General features: G+C 47.8%; 1 protein-coding gene across 1 annotated transcript in view; it reads left to right on the top strand.

Moving 5' to 3' along the window:
• Window positions 1-19,583, top strand: part of TOP2A (DNA topoisomerase II alpha) — a 208,611-nt gene that overhangs the window by 126,563 nt on the left and 62,465 nt on the right. Inside the window, exons 21-30 of the mRNA XM_063959788.1 lie at window positions 7,771-8,002; window positions 8,131-8,265; window positions 8,354-8,554; window positions 8,770-8,965; window positions 9,046-9,137; window positions 9,352-9,492; window positions 9,742-9,825; window positions 10,015-10,212; window positions 18,968-19,100; window positions 19,184-19,336. Of these exons, the coding sequence (XP_063815858.1) occupies window positions 7,771-8,002; window positions 8,131-8,265; window positions 8,354-8,554; window positions 8,770-8,965; window positions 9,046-9,137; window positions 9,352-9,492; window positions 9,742-9,825; window positions 10,015-10,212; window positions 18,968-19,100; window positions 19,184-19,336 (1,565 nt within the window). The remainder of the gene's footprint in view (window positions 1-7,770; window positions 8,003-8,130; window positions 8,266-8,353; window positions 8,555-8,769; window positions 8,966-9,045; window positions 9,138-9,351; window positions 9,493-9,741; window positions 9,826-10,014; window positions 10,213-18,967; window positions 19,101-19,183; window positions 19,337-19,583) is intronic.

Here is a 19,583-nt window from a genome sequence, read left to right as displayed (position 1 = left end):
TGAAAATATTGATACCCTGGATAGGGACAGTATATTATTAACTATAGAGCATTTAAAGGATGCATTACTATATATGCGAGATGCACAGAGGGATATTTGCACCCTGGCATCTAGAGTAAGTGCGATGTCCATTTCTGCCAGAAGAACGTTATGGACGCGACAGTGGTCAGGTGATGCGGATTCCAAACGACATATGGAAGTATTGCCGTATAAAGGGGAGGAGTTATTTGGGGTCGGTCTATCGGACCTGGTGGCCACAGCAACGGCTGGAAAATCCACCTTTTTACCCCAGGTCACCTCTCAGCAGAAAAAGACACCGTCTTTTCAAACCCAGTCCTTTCGTCCCTATAAGGGCAAGAGGGAAAAAGGCCGCTCGTTCCTGCCCCGGGGCAGAGGAAGGGGAAAAAGACTGCACCATGCAGCCTCTTCCCAGGAGCAGAAGCCCTCCCCCGCTTCTGCCAAGTCCTCAGCATGACGCTGGGGCTCTGCAAGCAGACTCGGGCACGGTGGGGGGCCGTCTCAAGAATTTCAGCGCGCAGTGGGCTCACTCGCAAGTGGACCCCTGGATCCTGCAGGTAGTATCACAGGGGTACAAATTGGAATTCGAGACGTCTCCCCCTCGCCGGTTCCTGAAGTCTGCTCTACCAACGTCTCCCTCCGACAGGGAGGCAGTATTGGAAGCTATTCACAAGCTGTATTCCCAGCAGGTGATAATCAAGGTACCCCTCCTACAACAGGGAAAGGGGTATTATTCCACGCTGTTTGTGGTACCGAAGCCGGACGGCTCGGTGAGACCAATTTTAAATCTAAAATCTTTGAACACTTACATAAAAAGTTTCAAATTCAAGATGGAGTCACTCAGAGCAGTGATAGCGAACCTGGAAGAAGGGGACTGTATGGTATCTCTAGACATCAAGGATGCTTATCTCCATGTCCCAATCTACCCTTCTCACCAAGGGTACCTCAGGTTTGTGATACAAAACTGTCATCAGTTTCAGACGCTGCCGTTTGGATTGTCCACGGCACCACGGGTCTTTACCAAGGTAATGGCCGAAATGATGATTCTTCTTCGAAGAAAAGGCGTATTAATTATCCCTTACTTGGACGATCTCCTGATAAGGGCAAGGTCCAGGGAACAGTTAGAGGTCGGAGTAGCACTATCTCAGGTAGTGCTACGTCAGCACGGGTGGATTCTAAATATCCCAAAATCACAGCTGATTCCATCAACACGTCTACTGTTCCTAGGGATGATTCTGGACACAGTCCAGAAAAAGGTGTTTCTCCCGGAGGAGAAGGCCAGGGAGTTATCCGAGCTAGTCAGGAACCTCCTAAAACCAGGACAAGTGTCAGTGCATCAGTGCACGAGAGTCCTGGGAAAAATGGTGGCTTCTTACGAAGCGATTCCATTCGGAAGATTCCATGCAAGAACTTTTCAGTGGGATCTGCTGGACAAATGGTCCGGATCGCATCTTCAGATGCATCAGCGGATAACCCTATCTCCAAGGACAAGGGTATCTCTCCTGTGGTGGTTACAGAAGGCTCATCTTCTAGAGGGCCGCAGATTCGGCATTCAGGATTGGATGCTGGTAACCACGGATGCCAGCCTGAGAGGCTGGGGAGCAGTCACACAGGGAAGAAATTTCCAGGGCTTGTGGTCAAGCATGGAAACGTCTCTTCACATAAATATCCTAGAGCTAAGGGCCATTTACAATGCCCTAAGTCAAGCAAGGCCTCTGCTTCAGGGTCAACCGGTATTGATCCAGTCGGACAACATCACGGCTGTCGCCCACGTAAACAGACAGGGCGGCACAAGAAGCAGGAGGGCAATGGCAGAAGCTGCAAGGATTCTCCGCTGGGCGGAAAATCATGTGATAGCACTGTCAGCAGTGTTCATTCCGGGAGTGGACAACTGGGAAGCAGACTTCCTCAGCAGACACGACCTCCACCCGGGGGAGTGGGGACTTCATCCAGAAGTCTTCCAAGTGATTGTAAACCGTTGGGAAAAACCAAAGGTGGACATGATGGCGTCCCGTCTCAACAAGAAACTGGACAGATATTGCGCCAGGTCAAGGGACCCTCAGGCAATAGCGGTGGACGCTCTGGTAACTCTGTGGGTGTTCCAGTCTGTATATGTGTTCCCTCCTCTTCCTCTCATACCAAAAGTACTGAGAATCATAAGAAGGAGAGGAGTAAGAACGATACTCGTGGCTCCGGATTGGCCAAGAAGAACTTGGTACCCGGAGCTGCAAGAGATGCTCACGGAGGACCCGTGGCCTCTACCTCTAAGGAAGGACCTGCTCCAGCAGGGACCTTGTCTGTTCCAAGACTTACCGCGGCTGCGTTTGACGGCATGGCGGTTGAACGCCGGATCCTGAAGGAAAAAGGCATTCCAGATGAAGTCATCCCTACCCTGATCAAGGCCAGGAAGGATGTAACTGCAAAACATTATCATCGCATTTGGCGAAAATATGTTGCGTGGTGTGAGGCCAAGAAGGCCCCTACGGAGGAATTTCAACTGGGTCGTTTCCTACATTTCCTGCAAGCAGGATTGTCTATGGGCCTAAAATTAGGATCCATTAAGGTTCAAATTTCGGCCCCGTCAATCTTCTTCCAGAAAGAACTGGCTTCAGTGCCTGAAGTTCAGACGTTTGTCAAAGGGGTACTGCATATACAGCCTCCTTTTGTGCCTCCAGTGGCACCTTGGGATCTCAATGTAGTTTTAGGGTTCCTAAAATCACATTGGTTTGAACCACTTGCCACAGTGGATTTGAAATATCTCACATGGAAAGTGGTAATGCTGTTGGCCCTGGCTTCAGCCAGGCGCGTATCAGAATTGGCGGCTTTATCCTATAAAAGCCCTTACCTGATATTTCATTCGGATAGGGCGGAATTGAGGACTCGTCCTCAATTTCTCCTTAAGGTGGTTTCAGCGTTTCACATGAATCAACCTATTGTGGTACCTGTGGCTACTAGGGACTTGGACGACTCCAAGTTGCTGGACGTAGTCAGGGCCCTGAAAATATGTTTCCAGGACGGCTGGAGTCGGAAAATCTGACTCGCTGTTTATACTGTATGCACCCAACAAGCTGGGTGCTCCTGCTTCTAAGCAGACGATTGCTCGTTGGATTTGTAGTACAATTCAACTTGCACATTCTGTGGCAGGCCTGCCACAGCCAAAATCTGTAAAAGCCCATTCCACAAGGAAGGTGGGCTCATCTTGGGCGGCTGCCCGAGGGGTCTCGGCTTTACAACTTTGCCGAGCAGCTACTTGGTCAGGGGCAAACACGTTTGCTAAATTCTACAAATTTGATACCCTGGCTGAGGAGGACCTGGAGTTCTCTCATTCGGTGCTGCAGAGTCATCCGCACTCTCCCGCCCGTTTGGGAGCTTTGGTATAATCCCCATTGCCCTTACGGAGTTCCCAGCATCCACTAGGACGTCAGAGAAGATAAGAATTTACTTACCGATAATTCTATTTCTCATAGTCCGTAGTGGATGCTGGGCGCCCATCCCAAGTGCGGATTGTCTGCAATACTTGTATATAGTTATTGTTACAAACAAATCGGGTTGTTTATTGTTGGAAGCCATCTTTTCAGAGGCTCCTACGGTTATCATACTGTTAACTGGGTTCAGATCACGAGTTGTACGGTGTGATTGGTGTGGCTGGTATGAGTCTTACCCGGGATTCAAGATCCTTCCTTATTATGTACGCTCGTCCGGGCACAGTATCTTAACTGAGGCTTGGAGGAGGGTCATAGGGGGAGGAGCCAGTGCACACCAGCTAGTCTAAAGCTTTTACTTTTTGTGCCCAGTCTCCTGCGGAGCCGCTATTCCCCATGGTCCTTACGGAGTTCCCAGCATCCACTACGGACTATGAGAAATAGAATTATCGGTAAGTAAATTCTTATTTTTTTTGTTTTTTAAGTTCCTAGAGTCCCATAGTTTTTTCTGTCAGCCACTAGGGGACACTGGCACAACTTCAAGACTGCGGGGTGATGATGGTGGCTTACAGGGAGCTTGCACTTTAAATAATACAAGAAGTTAAACAGGCTCATTCCCTCCTCATTGGCTATGACTGGCTGTGCTGACAGTACGCAGCGCGGGTGAGTGAGCCTCCTTGTGTGGGGCACTGTGCACAAGTGGCCGTGGCGTGTTCTGCGCTGACTGTATACAGCATGACAGCATAGCTCGCTCAGTGCAGGACAGAGGGAGTTTACATCTTGTGAGTTAGGTGCAGCCAAAGGCTGATTTTAATTGTGTAATGCACCCACTCAAAATGGCGCTAAAGGTGGGTACACACTAATAGATATATCTGCAGATCAATTGATCTGCAGATATATCTATGGATGGATCGAGCAGTGTGTTCAGCATACACACTGCTCGATCCGTCGGGGACTGACGTCATGAACTGGGCGGGCGTGTACACACGCCCGCCCAGTTCAGCTGTCGATCGCCGCCGGCCGCCGCAGCATGTGTTCGGGCGGTCGGCCGACCGCCCCGTACACACACAGTGACGCGCCAATATATCGGTACACACTGGCCGACGGTCCCGCGATATATCGGCCGTTCAAGAGAACGGCCGATATATCGACCAGTGTGTACGGGCCTTTAGGGACCTGGTTGAGATGGGTCCCTGTGTATAGGGGACGGAGTTGGCAGGTGTTCAAACTGTCAATCACAGATAAAGGCGCCTTCCTCAGCTAGGCAGCTCATGAATGGCAACAATGTTTCTTCTCTCAGGAATCAGCACAGTTAGCAGTGACAGGTGCACATTCCTTCAGACTGGCAGAAACCTGAAAGCCTGCACATAGGCTGGTGGCAGAGGGAGTTACATTAGGGGAGTAGTACAAATATTATACCTCCCTTCCTCCGCCGCACCCCCCCCCCCCCCCCCCACTCTCTCTCTCTCTCTCTCTCTCTCTCTCTCTCTCTCTCTCTCTCTCTCTCTCTCTCCTGGTGTGAATTGGATTTGTCTCCACTCTGCCCGTCACAATGGCAGACAAGGGACCAGCTAATAAGGCATCACAAAAACTATTTATCTGTGCAAAGTGTAAAAAAATAGGATTTTAATTACCTATAAGGGATATTGAGGAATTTAGTATGATGGGGTATAGATGGGGTCCAAAGGAGCCAGTGCACTTTAAATTTCTTCAGCTTGGTGTGCTGGCTCCTCCCCTCTATGCCCCCTCCCACAGGCAGTTATAGGTAAAATAGTGCCTGAAGGAGAGAGGACGTATATGAGAGAAGGAAATATGATAACAAAGAGTGGTGAGATTTACATACCAGCACACCACTAACGTATAACAACCAGCAACGGCTGGTAACAGATGATTAGGTAACCAAATAACAGGAACCTGTAGAAAAGTCAATGCACTGAGGCGGGCGCCCAATATCCCTTATGGACTGCGAGAATTTACTGGTAGGTAATTAAGATACTATTTTCTCTAGCATCCATAAGGGATATTGGGGAATCTAGTACTATGGGGACGTCCCAAAGCTTCCAGAACAGGCGGGAACGTGTAGAGACTTCTGCAGCACCGCCTGCCCAAACTGGGTATCCTCTTTGGCCAGGGTATCAAACTTGTAGAAATTCACAAAGGTGTACTTCCCCGACCAGGTAGCAGCTCGGCAAAGTTGTAAGGCCGAGACTCCACGGGCAGCCGCCCAGGAAGAACCCACTGATCTTGTAGAGTGGGCCTTCAGAGATTTAGGAACAGGTAAGGCTGCCGACACATGGGTCTGTTGAATAGTAAGCCTAATCCAACGAGTAATGGACTGCTTCGAAGCAGGACAACCCTTTTTATGTGCAGCATAGAGCACGAACAAAGAATCCATCTTTCTGATCTGAGCCGTTCTCTTGACATAGATTTTCAAGGCTCGCACAGCATCCAATACCTCCGGATGAGCAGAAGCGCCAGAACTGGACTGAATCACAATAGGCTGATTCAAGTGAAACACAGAGACCACCTTTGGCAGGAACGGCTGCCTAGTGCGGAGCTCCGCTCTGTCCTATCCTCGTAAAAGAGCAAGTATGGACTTTTACACGACAAGGCCCCCAATTATGAGAGACATCGAGCAGAAGCCAGGGCCAGTAACATCAGTCTTCCACGTGAGGTACTTGTCCTCTACCGCTATCAGAGGCTCAAACCAGGAGGACTGTAGAAATACCAACACTACATTCAGATCCCACGGTGCTGTTGGTGGCACAAAAGGATGGCTCTTGAAGCAGACATCATAAATGCAAAGGGACTCCAGAATGTGAGATTCCCACAATGTTGCGTGCATGTAAACCTGTAACAGCAGCCCATTACCATCGCATCTGGTGTTCTTATATCTCTTGGTGTGACCGAAAAGGGTTTCAATCAGATTATTTTCGTTTGTCACGGTTCTTGCTCTTTTTTTTCCAGGCAGGTTTGGTTTAGATTCCGGACTTCATCTAGGATCCCTGAAAGTTCAGGTATCTGCCTTATCGATTTTCTTTCAGAGACGCCTGGCGCTCCTACCGGATGTACAAACATTCCTACAAGGGGTCCTTCGGGTACAACCCCCATTTGTTCCACCTACAGCTCCTTGAGACTTGAATCTGGTGCTGGATTATCTGCAGGCACCCTGTTTTGAACGCTTAAAAGACGCAGATCTTAACTATCTTACTTGGAAGACAGATTTTCTATTAGCTGTAGCTACAGCCCGGAGGGTATCTGAATTAAGTGCCTTGTGTTGTATGCCTCCCTGCTTGATTTTTCATCCTGATAGGGCTGAGTTGAGAACACATGCTTCCTTTCTTCCCAAGGTCTTGTCGGCTTTTCCTATCAATCAGCCAATTTTGCTACCGTCCTTACAGGAGGACTCTGGGACACCACCTTCTCTGGATGTGGTGAGATCGTTGAAGATCTATGTGGAACAGACAGCACCGTTACGAAACACTGATGTTCTATTCGTTTTTTGTGATCTTCTGCGGCGAGGGTGGCCTGCTATTCGTCAAGCCTATCTACACCAATCTAGGCGACCTCCATTATACACTGTGGTCCAATCTACATGCTCAGTTGGGTCTTCCTGGGCCGCTAGTAGGGGACTACCACGTCTGAACTCTGTAGAGCAGCCACTTGGTCCAGTATTTATGCGTTTGCCAAGTTCTCCAAGTTTGATACTTTTGCGGCTTCATCTTCACGGTTTGGCAGTCTTGTTTTGCAAGTTCCTCAGCGATCTACCGCCCAGGGTGGGAGACTTTAGGACGTCCCCACGGTCTTGAAGTTGTGCCAGTGTCCCGTATTGGCTGACAGAAAAAGGAGGATTTTGGTACTTATCGATAAATCCCTTTTTCGGAAGCCATAGGGCACACTGGACGCCCGCCTGTCGCTGCTCTTTCATTCGTTATTGTTCTGTTTGATTGTTAGGTGCTCTCTTCCCTCATACAGTTCTGTTCTCTTGTTTCCGTCTCCACTTGGCTAATTCATAACTTGGGGATAAAGGGGGAGGAGCCTGTTTCACTTCTTGAATTATTTAATGTGCCAGCTCCCTGTAAGCCACCATTATCACCCTACGGTCTTGTGCCAGTGTCCCCTGTGGCTTCCGGAAAAGGATCTATCGGTAAGTACTAAAATTCTCCTTTTTTTTGTACACTTGTCATTTTGTGTCCAGTTCTGTATAAACAATAAGTATTTGCATTTTAACTTTGTCACTGGCTGCACTTTTCTAACCAATCTGTATATGCCATTATATTCTAGCTTTAAATGTAATGTTCCATGCATTTGTATGTACCTTTGCTTCCAGCACAGTTGCCCGCCTTCTCTTTCCCTCAATGGATGACAATGTCCTGAAGTTTATTTATGACGACAACCAGAGGGTTGAACCAGAGTGGTACATTCCCATCATACCTACCGTGCTAGTGAATGGCGCCGAAGGTATTGGCACCGGTTGGTCATGTAAAATCCCAAATTACGATGTCCGGGAAATTGTGAATAACATCCAGAGAATGCTGTCTGGTGAAGAACCCCAGACAATGGTGAGATTATTTTTAAATTTATATTTTCAAGTTTCTAAAGCAAATCCTGCGTAGCATTGAAATTCACTTTTGAAGGCAATATTTTGCTATTTTGTAATATCTAACCTCAATATTTTACTCTTAATTAGCTCCCAAGTTACAAGAATTTCAAGGGAGTTATACAGGAGCTTGGTCCAAACCAGTACATTATTATTGGGGAAGTTTCTGTACTTGATGCAACCACTATTGAAATCTCAGAGCTACCGGTCAGAACGTGGACACAGGTAACTACAAATCAAGGTACTTTAATGGCTTAGTTTCTTCTATAATTACCCATATACAAACCATCTTTTTATTTCCTGTGCTAACCAGAATTACAAGGAGCAGGTACTGGAGCCTATGCTGAATGGGACAGATAAGACTCCACCCCTGATTGTGGACTACAAAGAATATCACACAGATACCACAGTCAGATTCATTGTAAAGATGGCTGAGGAAAAGCTGGCTGAGGCCGAGGCTGCTGGGCTGCACAAAGTATTTAAGTTGCAAGCACCTCTTACATGTAATTCAATGGTAGGTTTTCTGTAATCCTGGAGGCTTTGTATGTAACGTGTACATATAATTTGTAAAGCTGAAAACATCTGTTTAACAGTTTGCTGTCGCTATGCCTCAGTTGCATTCACACAGCACATCTTTTGCCAGCGAACACCGTTAAGTAACCAGTGTGGTGTATTTTTCATTCTAGCTGTAAAAACTTGTATTTGTAGTTACACTTGTCTATTTTTCAGGTGCTCTTTGATCACACTGGATGCATGAAGAAATATGAAACCGTTATGGATATTCTGCAGGAGTTCTATGAGTTGCGTCTCCGCTATTATAGTCTAAGACAGGACTGGCTGTTGGGCTTGTATACTGCTGAGGCCTCCAAGTTAAGCAACCAAGCCCGTTTTATACTAGAAAAAATTGAGGGCAAAATAGTAATTGGTAAGAAAGAAGAAAAATAATACTTAGCTTATTCTATTTGTTACTGGATCTTAATCTGGTTATAAATATCTTTCATTCAGAAAACAAGCCAAAGAAAGAACTTATTCAGATGTTGGTACAGCGGGGGTATGACTCTGACCCGCTCAAAACCTGGAAACAAACTCAAGAAAAGGTAGTTTGTGTGTGGAAATTATATTTTTCTGACAAGGTATCTTAACTTTCTAACTTTGCAGACATCCACAGTCTAGTGTTTTAAAGTTTGAACTTGACTAGTTTGTTTTGAACACTGGTATGAATGTTCGCAGAATTGTGTAATGTATGCTGATTGATTCCATGTGGATGGTAACTCTTCTGGTAATTCCCATATTGCATGTTTCATATTACAGGAAGAAGCTGGGGAGCTGATTGAAGAGGATGAAACGGAAGTTTCAAGCAGTGGGCCAGATTTCAACTACCTCCTCAATATGCCTATGTGGTACTTGACCAAAGAGAAGAAAGATGAGCTCTGTAAACAGAGAGATACTAAGGTCTGCTACATTTATATGAACAAGCATTTCCATTTAAATTTGCCATTAGATTTCAAAATCCTTCAATATCTGCACAAATTAAGTCTTTCTGTATTTAAACAAATTATAAGTTGACCATATCTAGAGTATGGTGTAGTGTTTTTGTTTTATACTTGTCAGTTGTAAAATTGTCACTTGTTAGGCTTCATTATCGAGTAATATATTAAGTAATTTCAATTGTATCCCCTTAGTATTTGTTTTGTGTATCAGCTTTTAGAGCTTCAAGATCTACAGAGAAAATCTCCAACAGACCTATGGAAAGCAGACCTTGCTGCCTTTGTTGAAGAATTGGATGTAAGTCATGTTTCTGATTCTTTTAACCACTGTTCATTTACCAACACTGTGTACTGAAAGTTCATTGCTACTGTGATGTATTCAATTCTCCAAATGTTCTACCCTTTTCTTAAAAAGGGCTTCATATTCGGATTGCTTCCTGTTCATGCAATGCAGTTGACTTTTTTTTTTTTTTTTTTTACTTTGCAGCGTGTTGAAGAAAAGGAGCGGCTTGAAGAACAGGCTTCTTTACAGGGCAAAGCGGTGAAAGGCAAGACTGGAAGAGTGCAGATAAAAAAGATGCAGTTGCAAGAGATCTTGCCATCACCCCATGGGAGGCGCATCATTCCTAGGGTCACGTCAGCCATGAAAGCAGAGGCCTCAAAGAAAGTAAAGAAGCGAGTGAAGGTGAGTCAGTTCACGTTTGCGGTAAGTGGTTTAGGGAACTATTCATAAAGCAGTGAAAAGTGGAAAAGTTGTTTCCCCGTGGCAACCAATTAGTGTTTAGGTAACACTTCTAAAAACAACCAGGGAGAGCGCAAAAATGATGGGATTTACATCGTAGCACATTCTAGTAAATTACTGAGCCCTGACCGTTTTCACAGTGGCTTGAACTTCAAAATGGTGTATAATTTTTTTTAATTTTTTTTTTATATAAAAGTATTTCTGAAACAGGGTACATTGGTTTCCACAGGGAAACATCGGGTGTAGAGTGGATCTTAATCCAGAGAGGCACCAACAGGCAAAAGCTTTAGGCTGTCCAAGGATGCATTGTGGGGCCTCCTCCATAACCCCGCCTCCAGGCACTATGAGCTCAGTTTTGAGTAGGTGCCTGTAGACGCAGTCACTAACAGGAGTGCTGCACTGGGCAGCCCTGGAAATGCTTTCTCTGACACAATTTTTTTTCAAAACTGGACTGTCAGCGCTGTATGTCATGGTGACACTTCAGCGCTGCAGCTCCTTCACTTCCCAAGCGGCGGCGCATACACCCGCGGACTGTTCCTGGGTACTTGCGGCGGAGACGCTCTCCTGGTTCACGTGGCTGCTATGGGGCGGAGGTAAGAGGGTCCCCCAGGCGGGACCCGCCACTAAATCGTGTTCCTGTTGCAGTCTAGGGAGACGGACTGCGACGCTGGGATAGACACTGTAACCGAGCAGGTACCCCACTAGATCCACCAGGGCATAGGAGTACAGGTCTGATATACTAATAGCCATTTCTCTGACGTCCTAGTGGATGCTGGGAACTCCGAAAGGACCATGGGGAATAGCGGCTCCGCAGGAGACTGGGCACAAAAGTAAAAGCTTTAGGACTAGCTGGTGTGCACTGGCTCCTCCCCCTATGACCCTCCTCCAGCAGGGGCCCTGTCTGTTCCAAGACTTACCGCGGCTGCGTTTGACGGCATGGCGGTTGAACGCCGGATCCTGATGGAAAAGGGCATTCCGGTTGAAGTCATTCCTACGCTGATAAAAGCTAGGAAGGATGTGACGGCAAAACATTATCATTATCGCATATGGCGAAAATATGTTGCTTGGTGTGAGGCTATTGAAGGTCCCAACAGAAGAATTTCAGCTGGGTCGATTTCTGCACTTCCTACAGTCAGGAGTGACTATGGGCCTAAAATTGGGATCCATTAAAGTCCAGATTTCGGCCCTGTCTATTTTCTTTCAAAAAGAACTGGCTTCACTGCCTGAAGTTCAGACGTTTGTTAAGGGAGTGCTGCATATTCAGCCTCCTTTTGTGCCTCCAGTGGCACCTTGGGATCTCAACGTTGTGTTGGATTTCCTAAAATCACATTGGTTTGAGCCACTTCAGACCGTGGAGTTGAAATATCTCACGTGGAAAGTGGTCATGCTTTTGGCCTTGCCACTGCCAGTCTGAACTGCGGGAGGCTGCCGGCGGGGTCCCATCGCAGCTGCGTGCGGCACGGGGTGGGCCCCGGCTGAAGGAGACACTGGCTCTCCGGAGCTGGTCGGACACCGCTGCGTGCAGCGCGTGTCGGGGCCGCTCCACCAAGGTGGTGAGTAAAAAGGCTGTACTTTTATTATGTACTTGTATCTGCAGGGCAGCTTTCATGGTAAAAGTGCAGAGAAGTATAGAAACTTTGTTTCATTATAATGCCCCGGCTCCCGCTACCCCCGCTCTTAGCACTGGTCTCTCACTCGGTGGCTGCAGCTCACACTCCCCGTTCCCCTCGCACGGATCCCCGCTCAGCACGGCTCACAGAGCCGGCACGGGGATCCCGCTGGAGGCGCAAAGCATGTTTAAATCTAGCACCTTTACGCAGGGGGCGGAGCTTAGTCTCGCTCTGCTCCGCAGGGCTCAGTGCGCGCTGGCGGCCATTTTCCAAGGCTGCAGCGCGGGAAGCAGAGGCGGATCGTTGTCCTTCGGCACAGCGAGCTAGTTAGTGGGAACAGGAGGCACTGGGGGCACCTACACTTATTATAGCTGCCTGACACTGCACAGTAGTGTACAGGAGACCTAGGGCTGCTGTGGCTGCGCTTCTCCCTGCTCTCCCCTGCTACCTATTGCTGTGTGGGGGAGGGTGACAGGTGCTTGGTGCTGACATGGCAGGCAAAGGCTCCAAGGCAACACAGAAACAGGGACACCTTTCATGTAAGGGTGGTGGGTCAGAGCCATCTGCTCAGCCCTCATCAGAATCCCAGAGCCCAGTTTGGACAACACAGCTCACAGAGGTTATGTCCCTGTTAACTAGGGAACTGAAGGTCTCTCGGGAAGATAGAGAGGCGGCCCGGTTCCGACAGCTTGTACCGGAGCCAGAACCAGCTTGGGCTGTTTCCCTGGCAAAATCAGTTGAAGGGCTCTCTAGGGCTGTAATCCCTTCCCAAGCCCTGTCCTTTAGTCTTCCCCCACAGGCTTCTAAAAAGAGATTGCTAGCCTCTGTGTTGCAGGAATCTGACGATGATATGCCTCAATTAGATGAGGCGGTGGTAGATATACAGGATACTGATGGCGATCAGGTGTATGAGGACTGAACCAGTAGCTCAGGGTATAGAGGCTCTTCTATTCGCTCAGTATTACAGGTGGAAGAGACAGAGCAGGATGCCTTACGCCCTTCAAGGTTTGGCACCAACCAATGCTTGCCGGTGAGTTTTTTCCGTTTTCGGAGGAGCTAGATGCGCTCATAAAACTAATTAAACTATTAAACATTAAACTATTTTTCTCTATCGTCCTAAGTGGATGCTGGGGTTCCTGAAAGGACCATGGGGAATAGCGGCTCCGCAGGAGACAGGGCACAAAAGTAAAGCTTTTACAGGTCAGGTGGTGTGTACTGGCCCCTCCCCCTATGACCCTCCTCCAGACTCCAGTTAGATTTTTGTGCCCGGCCGAGAAGGGTGCAATTCTAGGTGGCTCTCATAAAGAGCTGCTTAGAGAGTTTAGCTTAGGTTTTTTTATTTTACAGTGATTCCTGCTGGCAACAGGATCACTGCAACGAGGGACAGAGGGGAGAAGAAGTGAACTCACCTGCGTGCAGGATGGATTGGCTTCTTGGCTACTGGACATGAAGCTCCAGAGGGACGATCACAGGTACAGCCTGGATGGTCACCGGAGCCACGCCGCCGGCCCCCTCACAGATGCTGAAGCAAGAAGAGGTCCAGAATCGGCGGCTGAAGACTCCTGCAGTCTTCTTAAGGTAGCGCACAGCACTGCAGCTGTGCGCCATTTTCCTCTCAGCACACTTCACACGGCAGTCACTGAGGGTGCAGGGCGCTGGGGGGGGGGGCGCCCTGGGAGGCAAATGAAAACCTTTAAAAAGGCTAAAAATACCTCACATATAGCCCCAGAGGCTATATGGAGATATTTACCCCTGCCTAAATGTACTAAATAGCGGGAGACGAGCCCGCCGGAAAAGGGGCGGGGCCTATCTCCTCAGCACACGGCGCCATTTTCTGTCACAGCTCCGCTGGTCAGGAAGGCTCCCACGTCTCTCCCCTGCACTGCACTACAGAAACAGGGTATAACAGAGAGGGGGGGCAAAATAAATGGCAATATATCAATATAAAAGCAGCTATAAGGGAGCACTTAATCATAAGGCTATCCCTGTCATATATAGCGCTTTTTGGTGTGTGCTGGCAGACTCTCCCTCTGTCTCCCCAAAGGGCTAGTGGGTCCTGTCTTCGTATAGAGCATTCCCTGTGTGTCTGCTGTGTGTCGGTACGTGTGTGTCGACATGTATGAGGACGTTATTGGTGTGGAGGCGGAGCAATTGCCAAATATGAGGATGTCACCTCCTAGGGGGTCGACACCAGAATGGATGCCTTTATTTGTGGAATTACGGGATAGCGTCAACTCGCTTAAGCAGTCGTTTGCCGACATGAGGCGGCCGGACACTCAATTAGTGCCTGTCCAGGCGCCTCAAACACCGTCAGGGGCTGTAAAACGCCACTTGCCTCAGTCGGTCGACACAGACCCAGACACAGGCACTGATTCCGGTGGTGAAGGTGACGAATCAACCGTATTTTCCAGTAGGGCCACACGTTATATGATTTTGGCAATAAAGGAGATGTTACATTTAGCTGATACAGGTACCACTAAACAGGGTATTATGTGGGGTGTGAAAAAACTACCAGTAGTTTTTACCGAATCAGAAGAATTAAATGACGTGTGTGATGAAGCGTGGGGTGCCCCGATAAAAAACTGCTAATTTCAAAGAAGTTATTGGCTTTATACCCTTTCCCGCCAGAGGTTAGGGAGCGCTGGGAAACACCACCTAGGGTGGACAAAGCGCTAACACGCTTATCAAAACAAGTGGCGTTACCCTCTCCTGAGACGGCCGCACTTAAAGATCCATCAGATAGGAGGATGGAAAATATCCAAAAAGGTATATACACACATGCAGGTGTTATACTACGACCAGCTATTGCGACTGCCTGGATGTGCAGTGCTGGGGTAGTTTGGTCAGAGTCCCTGATCGAAAATATTGATACCCTGGACGGGGAAAATATTTTACTGTCGTTAGAACAAATAAAGGATGCATTTCTTTATATGCGTGATGCACAGAGAGATATCTGCACACTGGCATCACGGGTAAGTGCTATGTCCATTTCGGCCAGAAGAGCTTTATGGACACGACAGTGGACAGGCGATGCGTAGAGGAGTTATTTGGGGTCGGTCTATCGGATTTGGTGGCCACGGCTACGGCCGGGAAATCCACCTTTCTACCTCAAGTCACTCCCCAACAGAAAAAGGCACCGACTTTTCAACCGCAGCCTTTTCGTTCCTTTAAAAATAAGAGAGCAAAGGGCTATTCATATCTGCCACGAGGCAGAGGACGAGGGAAGAGACAGCAACAGGCAGCTCCTTCCCAGGAACAGAAGCCCTCCCCGGCTTCTACAAAAGCCTCAGCATGACGCTGGGGCTTCGCAAGCGGACTTGGGGGCGGTAGGCGGTCGTCTCAAAAATTACAGCGCGCAGTGGGCTCACTCGCAGGTAAATCCCTGGATCCTGCAGATAATATCTCAGGGGTACAGGTTGAAATTAGAGACAGAGCCACCTCGCCGTTTCCTGAAGTCGGCTTTACCAACGTCCCCCTCAGAAAGGGAGACGGTTTTGGAAGCCATTCACAAGCTGTATTCTCAGCAGGTGATAGTCAAGGTACCTCTTCTACAACAAGGGAAGGGGTATTATTCCACTCTTTTTGTGGTACCGAAGCCGGATGGCTCGGTAAGGCCTATTCTAAATCTGAAGTCCTTGAACCTGTACATAAAGAAGTTCAAGTTCAAGATGGAGTCACTCAGAGCAGTGATAGCGAACCTGGAAGAAGGGGACTTTATGGTATCCTTGGACATCAAGGATGCGTATCTCCACGTTCCAATTACCCCTCACACCAGGGGTACCTCAGGTTCGTTGTACAAAACTGTCACTATCAGTTTCAGACGCTGCCGTTTGGTTTGTCCACGGCACCTCGGGTCTTTACAAAGGTAATGGCCGAGATAATATTTCTTCTTCGAAGAAAAGGCGTATTAATTATCCCATACTTGGACGATCTCCTAATAAGGGCAAGGTCCAGAGAACAGCTAGAGATGGGTTTAGCACTATCTCAAGAGGTGCTAAAGCAGCACGGATGGATTCTGAATATTCCAAAATCCCAATTAATGCCGACAACTCGTCTGCTGTTCCGGGGGATGATTCTGGACACAGTTCAGAAAAAGGTTTTTCTTCCCGAAGAAAAAGCCAAGGAGTTATCTGACCTGGTCAGGAACCTCCTAAAACCAGGAAAGGTGTCTGTACATCAATGCACAAGAGTCCTGGGAAAAAATGGTAGCTTCTTACGAAGCAATCCCTTTCGGCAGATTCCATGCAAAGGGATCTGTTGGACAAATGGTCAGGGTCGCATCTTCGGATGCACCTGCGGATAACCCTGTCGCCGAGGACAAGGGTATCCCTTCTGTGGTGGTTGCAGGAGGCTCATCTATTGGAGGGCCGCAGATTCGGCATGCAGGATTGGATCCTGGTGACCACGGATGCCAGCCTGAGAGGCTGGGGAGCAGTCACACAGGGAAGAAATTTCCAGGGAGTGTGGTCGAGCCTGAAAAAGTCTCTTCACATAAGCATTCTGGAACTAAGAGCAATCTACAATGCTCTAAGCCAGGCGGAACCTCTGCTTCAAGGAAGACCGGTGTTGATCCAGTCGGACAACATCACGGCAGTCGCCCATGTAAACAGACAGGGCGGCACAAGAAACAGAATGGCAGAAGCTGCCAGGATCCTTCGCTGGGCGGAGAATCACGTGATAGCACTGTCGGCAGTATTCATCCCGGGCGTGGACAACTGGGAAGCAGACTTCCTCAGCAGACACGACCTTCACCCGGGAGAGTGGGTACTTCATCCAGAAGTTTTCCACATGCTATTAAACCGTTGGGTAAAACCAATGGTGGACATGATGGCGTCTCGCCTCAACAAGACACTGGACAGTTATTGCGCCAGGTCAAGAGATCCGCAGGCAATAGCTGTGGACGCGTTGGTAACACCTTGGGTGTACCAGTCCGTATATGTGTTTCCTCCTCTGCCTCTCATACCAAAGGTATTGAGGATTATACGGCAAAGAGGAGTAAGACTAGTGGCTCCGGATTGGCCAAGAAGGACTTGGTACCCGGAACTTCAAGAGATGGTCACGGACGATCCGTGGCCTCTACTTCTGAGAAGGGACCTGCTTCAGCAGGGTCCTTGTCTTTTTCAAGACTTACCGCGGCTGCGTTTGACGGCATGGCGTTTGAATGCCAGATCCTAAAAGGAAAAGGCATTCCAGAAGAAGTCATTCCTACCTTGATAAAGGCAAGGAAGGAAGTCACCGCGAAGCATTATCGCCGTATTTGGCGAAAATATGTTGCGTGGTGCGAGCAGCGGAGTGCTCCGATGGAGGAATTTCAACTGGGTCGTTTTCCTACATTTCCTGCAATCAGGATTGTCTATGGGTCTCAAATTGGGATCTATTAAGGTTCAAATTTCGGCCCTATCAGTATTCGTCCAAAAAGAATTGGCCTCAGTCCCTGAGGTCCAGATTTTTATCAAAGGAGTACTGCATATACAGCCTCCTGTGGTGCCTAAGGTGGCACCGTGGGATCTAAATGTAGTTTTAGATTTCCTCAAATCCAATTGGTTTGAACCACTAAAGAATGTGGATTTGAAATATCTCACATGGAAAGTGACTATGTTACTGGCCCTGGCTTCGGCCGGGAGAGTATCTGAACTGGCGGCTTTGTTTTATAAAAGCCCTTATTTAATTTTCCATTCGACATAGGGCAGAGCTGCGGACGCGTCCGCATTTTCTCCCTAAGGTGGTATCAGCGTTTCACCTGAACCAGCCTATTGTAGTGCCTGCGGCTACAGACGACTTGAAGGACTCCAAGTTGTTGGACGTTGTCAGAGCCTTAAAAATATACATTTAAAGGACGGCTGGAGTCAGAAAATCTGAATCGCTGTTTATACTGTATGCACCCAACAAGTTGGGTGCACCTGCTTCTAAGCAGTCGATTGCTCGTTGGATTTGTAACAAAATTCAACTTGTACATTCTGTGGCAGGCCTGCCACAGCCTAAATCTGTTAAGGCCCATTCCGCAAGGAAGGTGGGCTCATCTTGGGCGGCTGCCCGAGGGGTCTCGGCATTACAACTCTGCCGAGCAGCTACGTGGTCAGGGGAGAACACGTTTGTAAATTTTTACAAATTTGATACCCTGGCAAAGGAGGACCTGGAGTTCTCTCATTCGGTGCTGCAGAGTCATCCGCACTCTCCCGCCCGTTTGGGAGCTTTGGTATAATCCCCATGGTCCTTTCAGGAACCCCAGCATCCACTTAGGACGATAGAGAAAATAAGAATTTACTTACCGATAATTCTATTTCTCGGAGTCCGTAGTGGATGCTGGGCGCCCATCCCAAGTGCGGATTATCTGCAATACTTGTACATAGTTATTGTTAACTAATTCGGGTTATTGTTTAGGAAGCCATCTTTCAGAGGCTCCTCTGTTATCATACTGTTAACTGGGTTTAGATCACAAGTTGTACGGTGTGATTGGTGTGGCTGGTATGAGTCTTACCCGGGATTCAAAATCCTCCCTTATTGTGTACGCTCGTCCGGGCACAGTACCTAACTGGAGTCTGGAGGAGGGTCATAGGGGGAGGGGCCAGTACACACCACCTGACCTGTAAAAGCTTTACTTTTGTGCCCTGTCTCCTGCGGAGCCGCTATTCCCCATGGTCCTTTCAGGAACCCCAGCATCCACTACGGACTCCGAGAAATAGAATTATCGGTAAGTAAATTCTTATTTACTTTCAGTGTGTGCTATCATTCAACTGCTTTATTGCCAATTTCTCTAGAAGGTCTCTAGGGGGAGTTTCAATTGGTCTGTGGGTGCCCACCGGAGCTGTTCAGTTGTATGTGTAAAAACACTGTTTTCGCCCATTTCGGCTCCCACCTCAGGAGGCTGCAAGCCGAAATGTGCCCCCCTGGCTGCATGCATTCCCAGAATGAAGTAACAATTGAATAGCTCCGTTGGGTGCCATCTAGTGGCAGCCAAGGTGAAGAACAATTTAATTCCCCTTCCCCAGTCCATGACTTAAAATAGCTGATCAGGCAGTACTAAGTATCTCTGAAGGTATAGCAAGGTGATTTAATGAACATAATTACATAATATATGGTCTCTTTAGGCTGAAGATATTGCTAAGAGGATGGAGTTTGGAGAAGATGGTGAACAAGTGAGTCCACAGAACAGTCCAGAGTCTAGTAATGAAAGCTTGTCTCTTGCTGAAAGACTAAGCAAGAAATTGAAGGCAGAACCAGGTTTGTCTTTGTGCATAGTTACAGCTTCAGTTTAGAGAAATCCTAGGTGTTGCTGTATTTATTAGCAATTTTGTATTTAACAGGTACAAAAGCAAAAGCAGTTAAAGGTAAAAAGCAGGCAACTCTACCATTCAAACCTGTAAAGAGCGAGCCTAAAAGCCAATTTATGAATTCAGAAAGCGAGTCTGAGCCAGATGAAGTGGTGCCACGTGCTGTTCAGCCACGAAGAGCTGCTGGTAAGGTGTATTTAACATTTTTGTTGCAAATTTTTGTGTATAAATTAAATACCACTCTGTACAAATATATCCACTTACATCTAGTCTCACTTCACGTTAAACAGCCCTTTTAGTTACGCAGTGTATTAAGCCTTAAAAAGTGATAAAGTGGAGACTGACAGTGATAAATAACCAGCCAATCCGCTTCCTAACTGCCATGTGAAAGGCTGTGTGAAAAATGTCAGGAGCTGATTGGCTGGTCATTTAT

Source organism: Pseudophryne corroboree, chromosome 3, assembly GCF_028390025.1.
Source record: "Pseudophryne corroboree isolate aPseCor3 chromosome 3, aPseCor3.hap2, whole genome shotgun sequence".
In the NCBI taxonomy this organism is placed as follows: domain Eukaryota; kingdom Metazoa; phylum Chordata; class Amphibia; order Anura; family Myobatrachidae; genus Pseudophryne; species Pseudophryne corroboree.
This window is presented reverse-complemented; position numbering and strand designations above follow the sequence as displayed.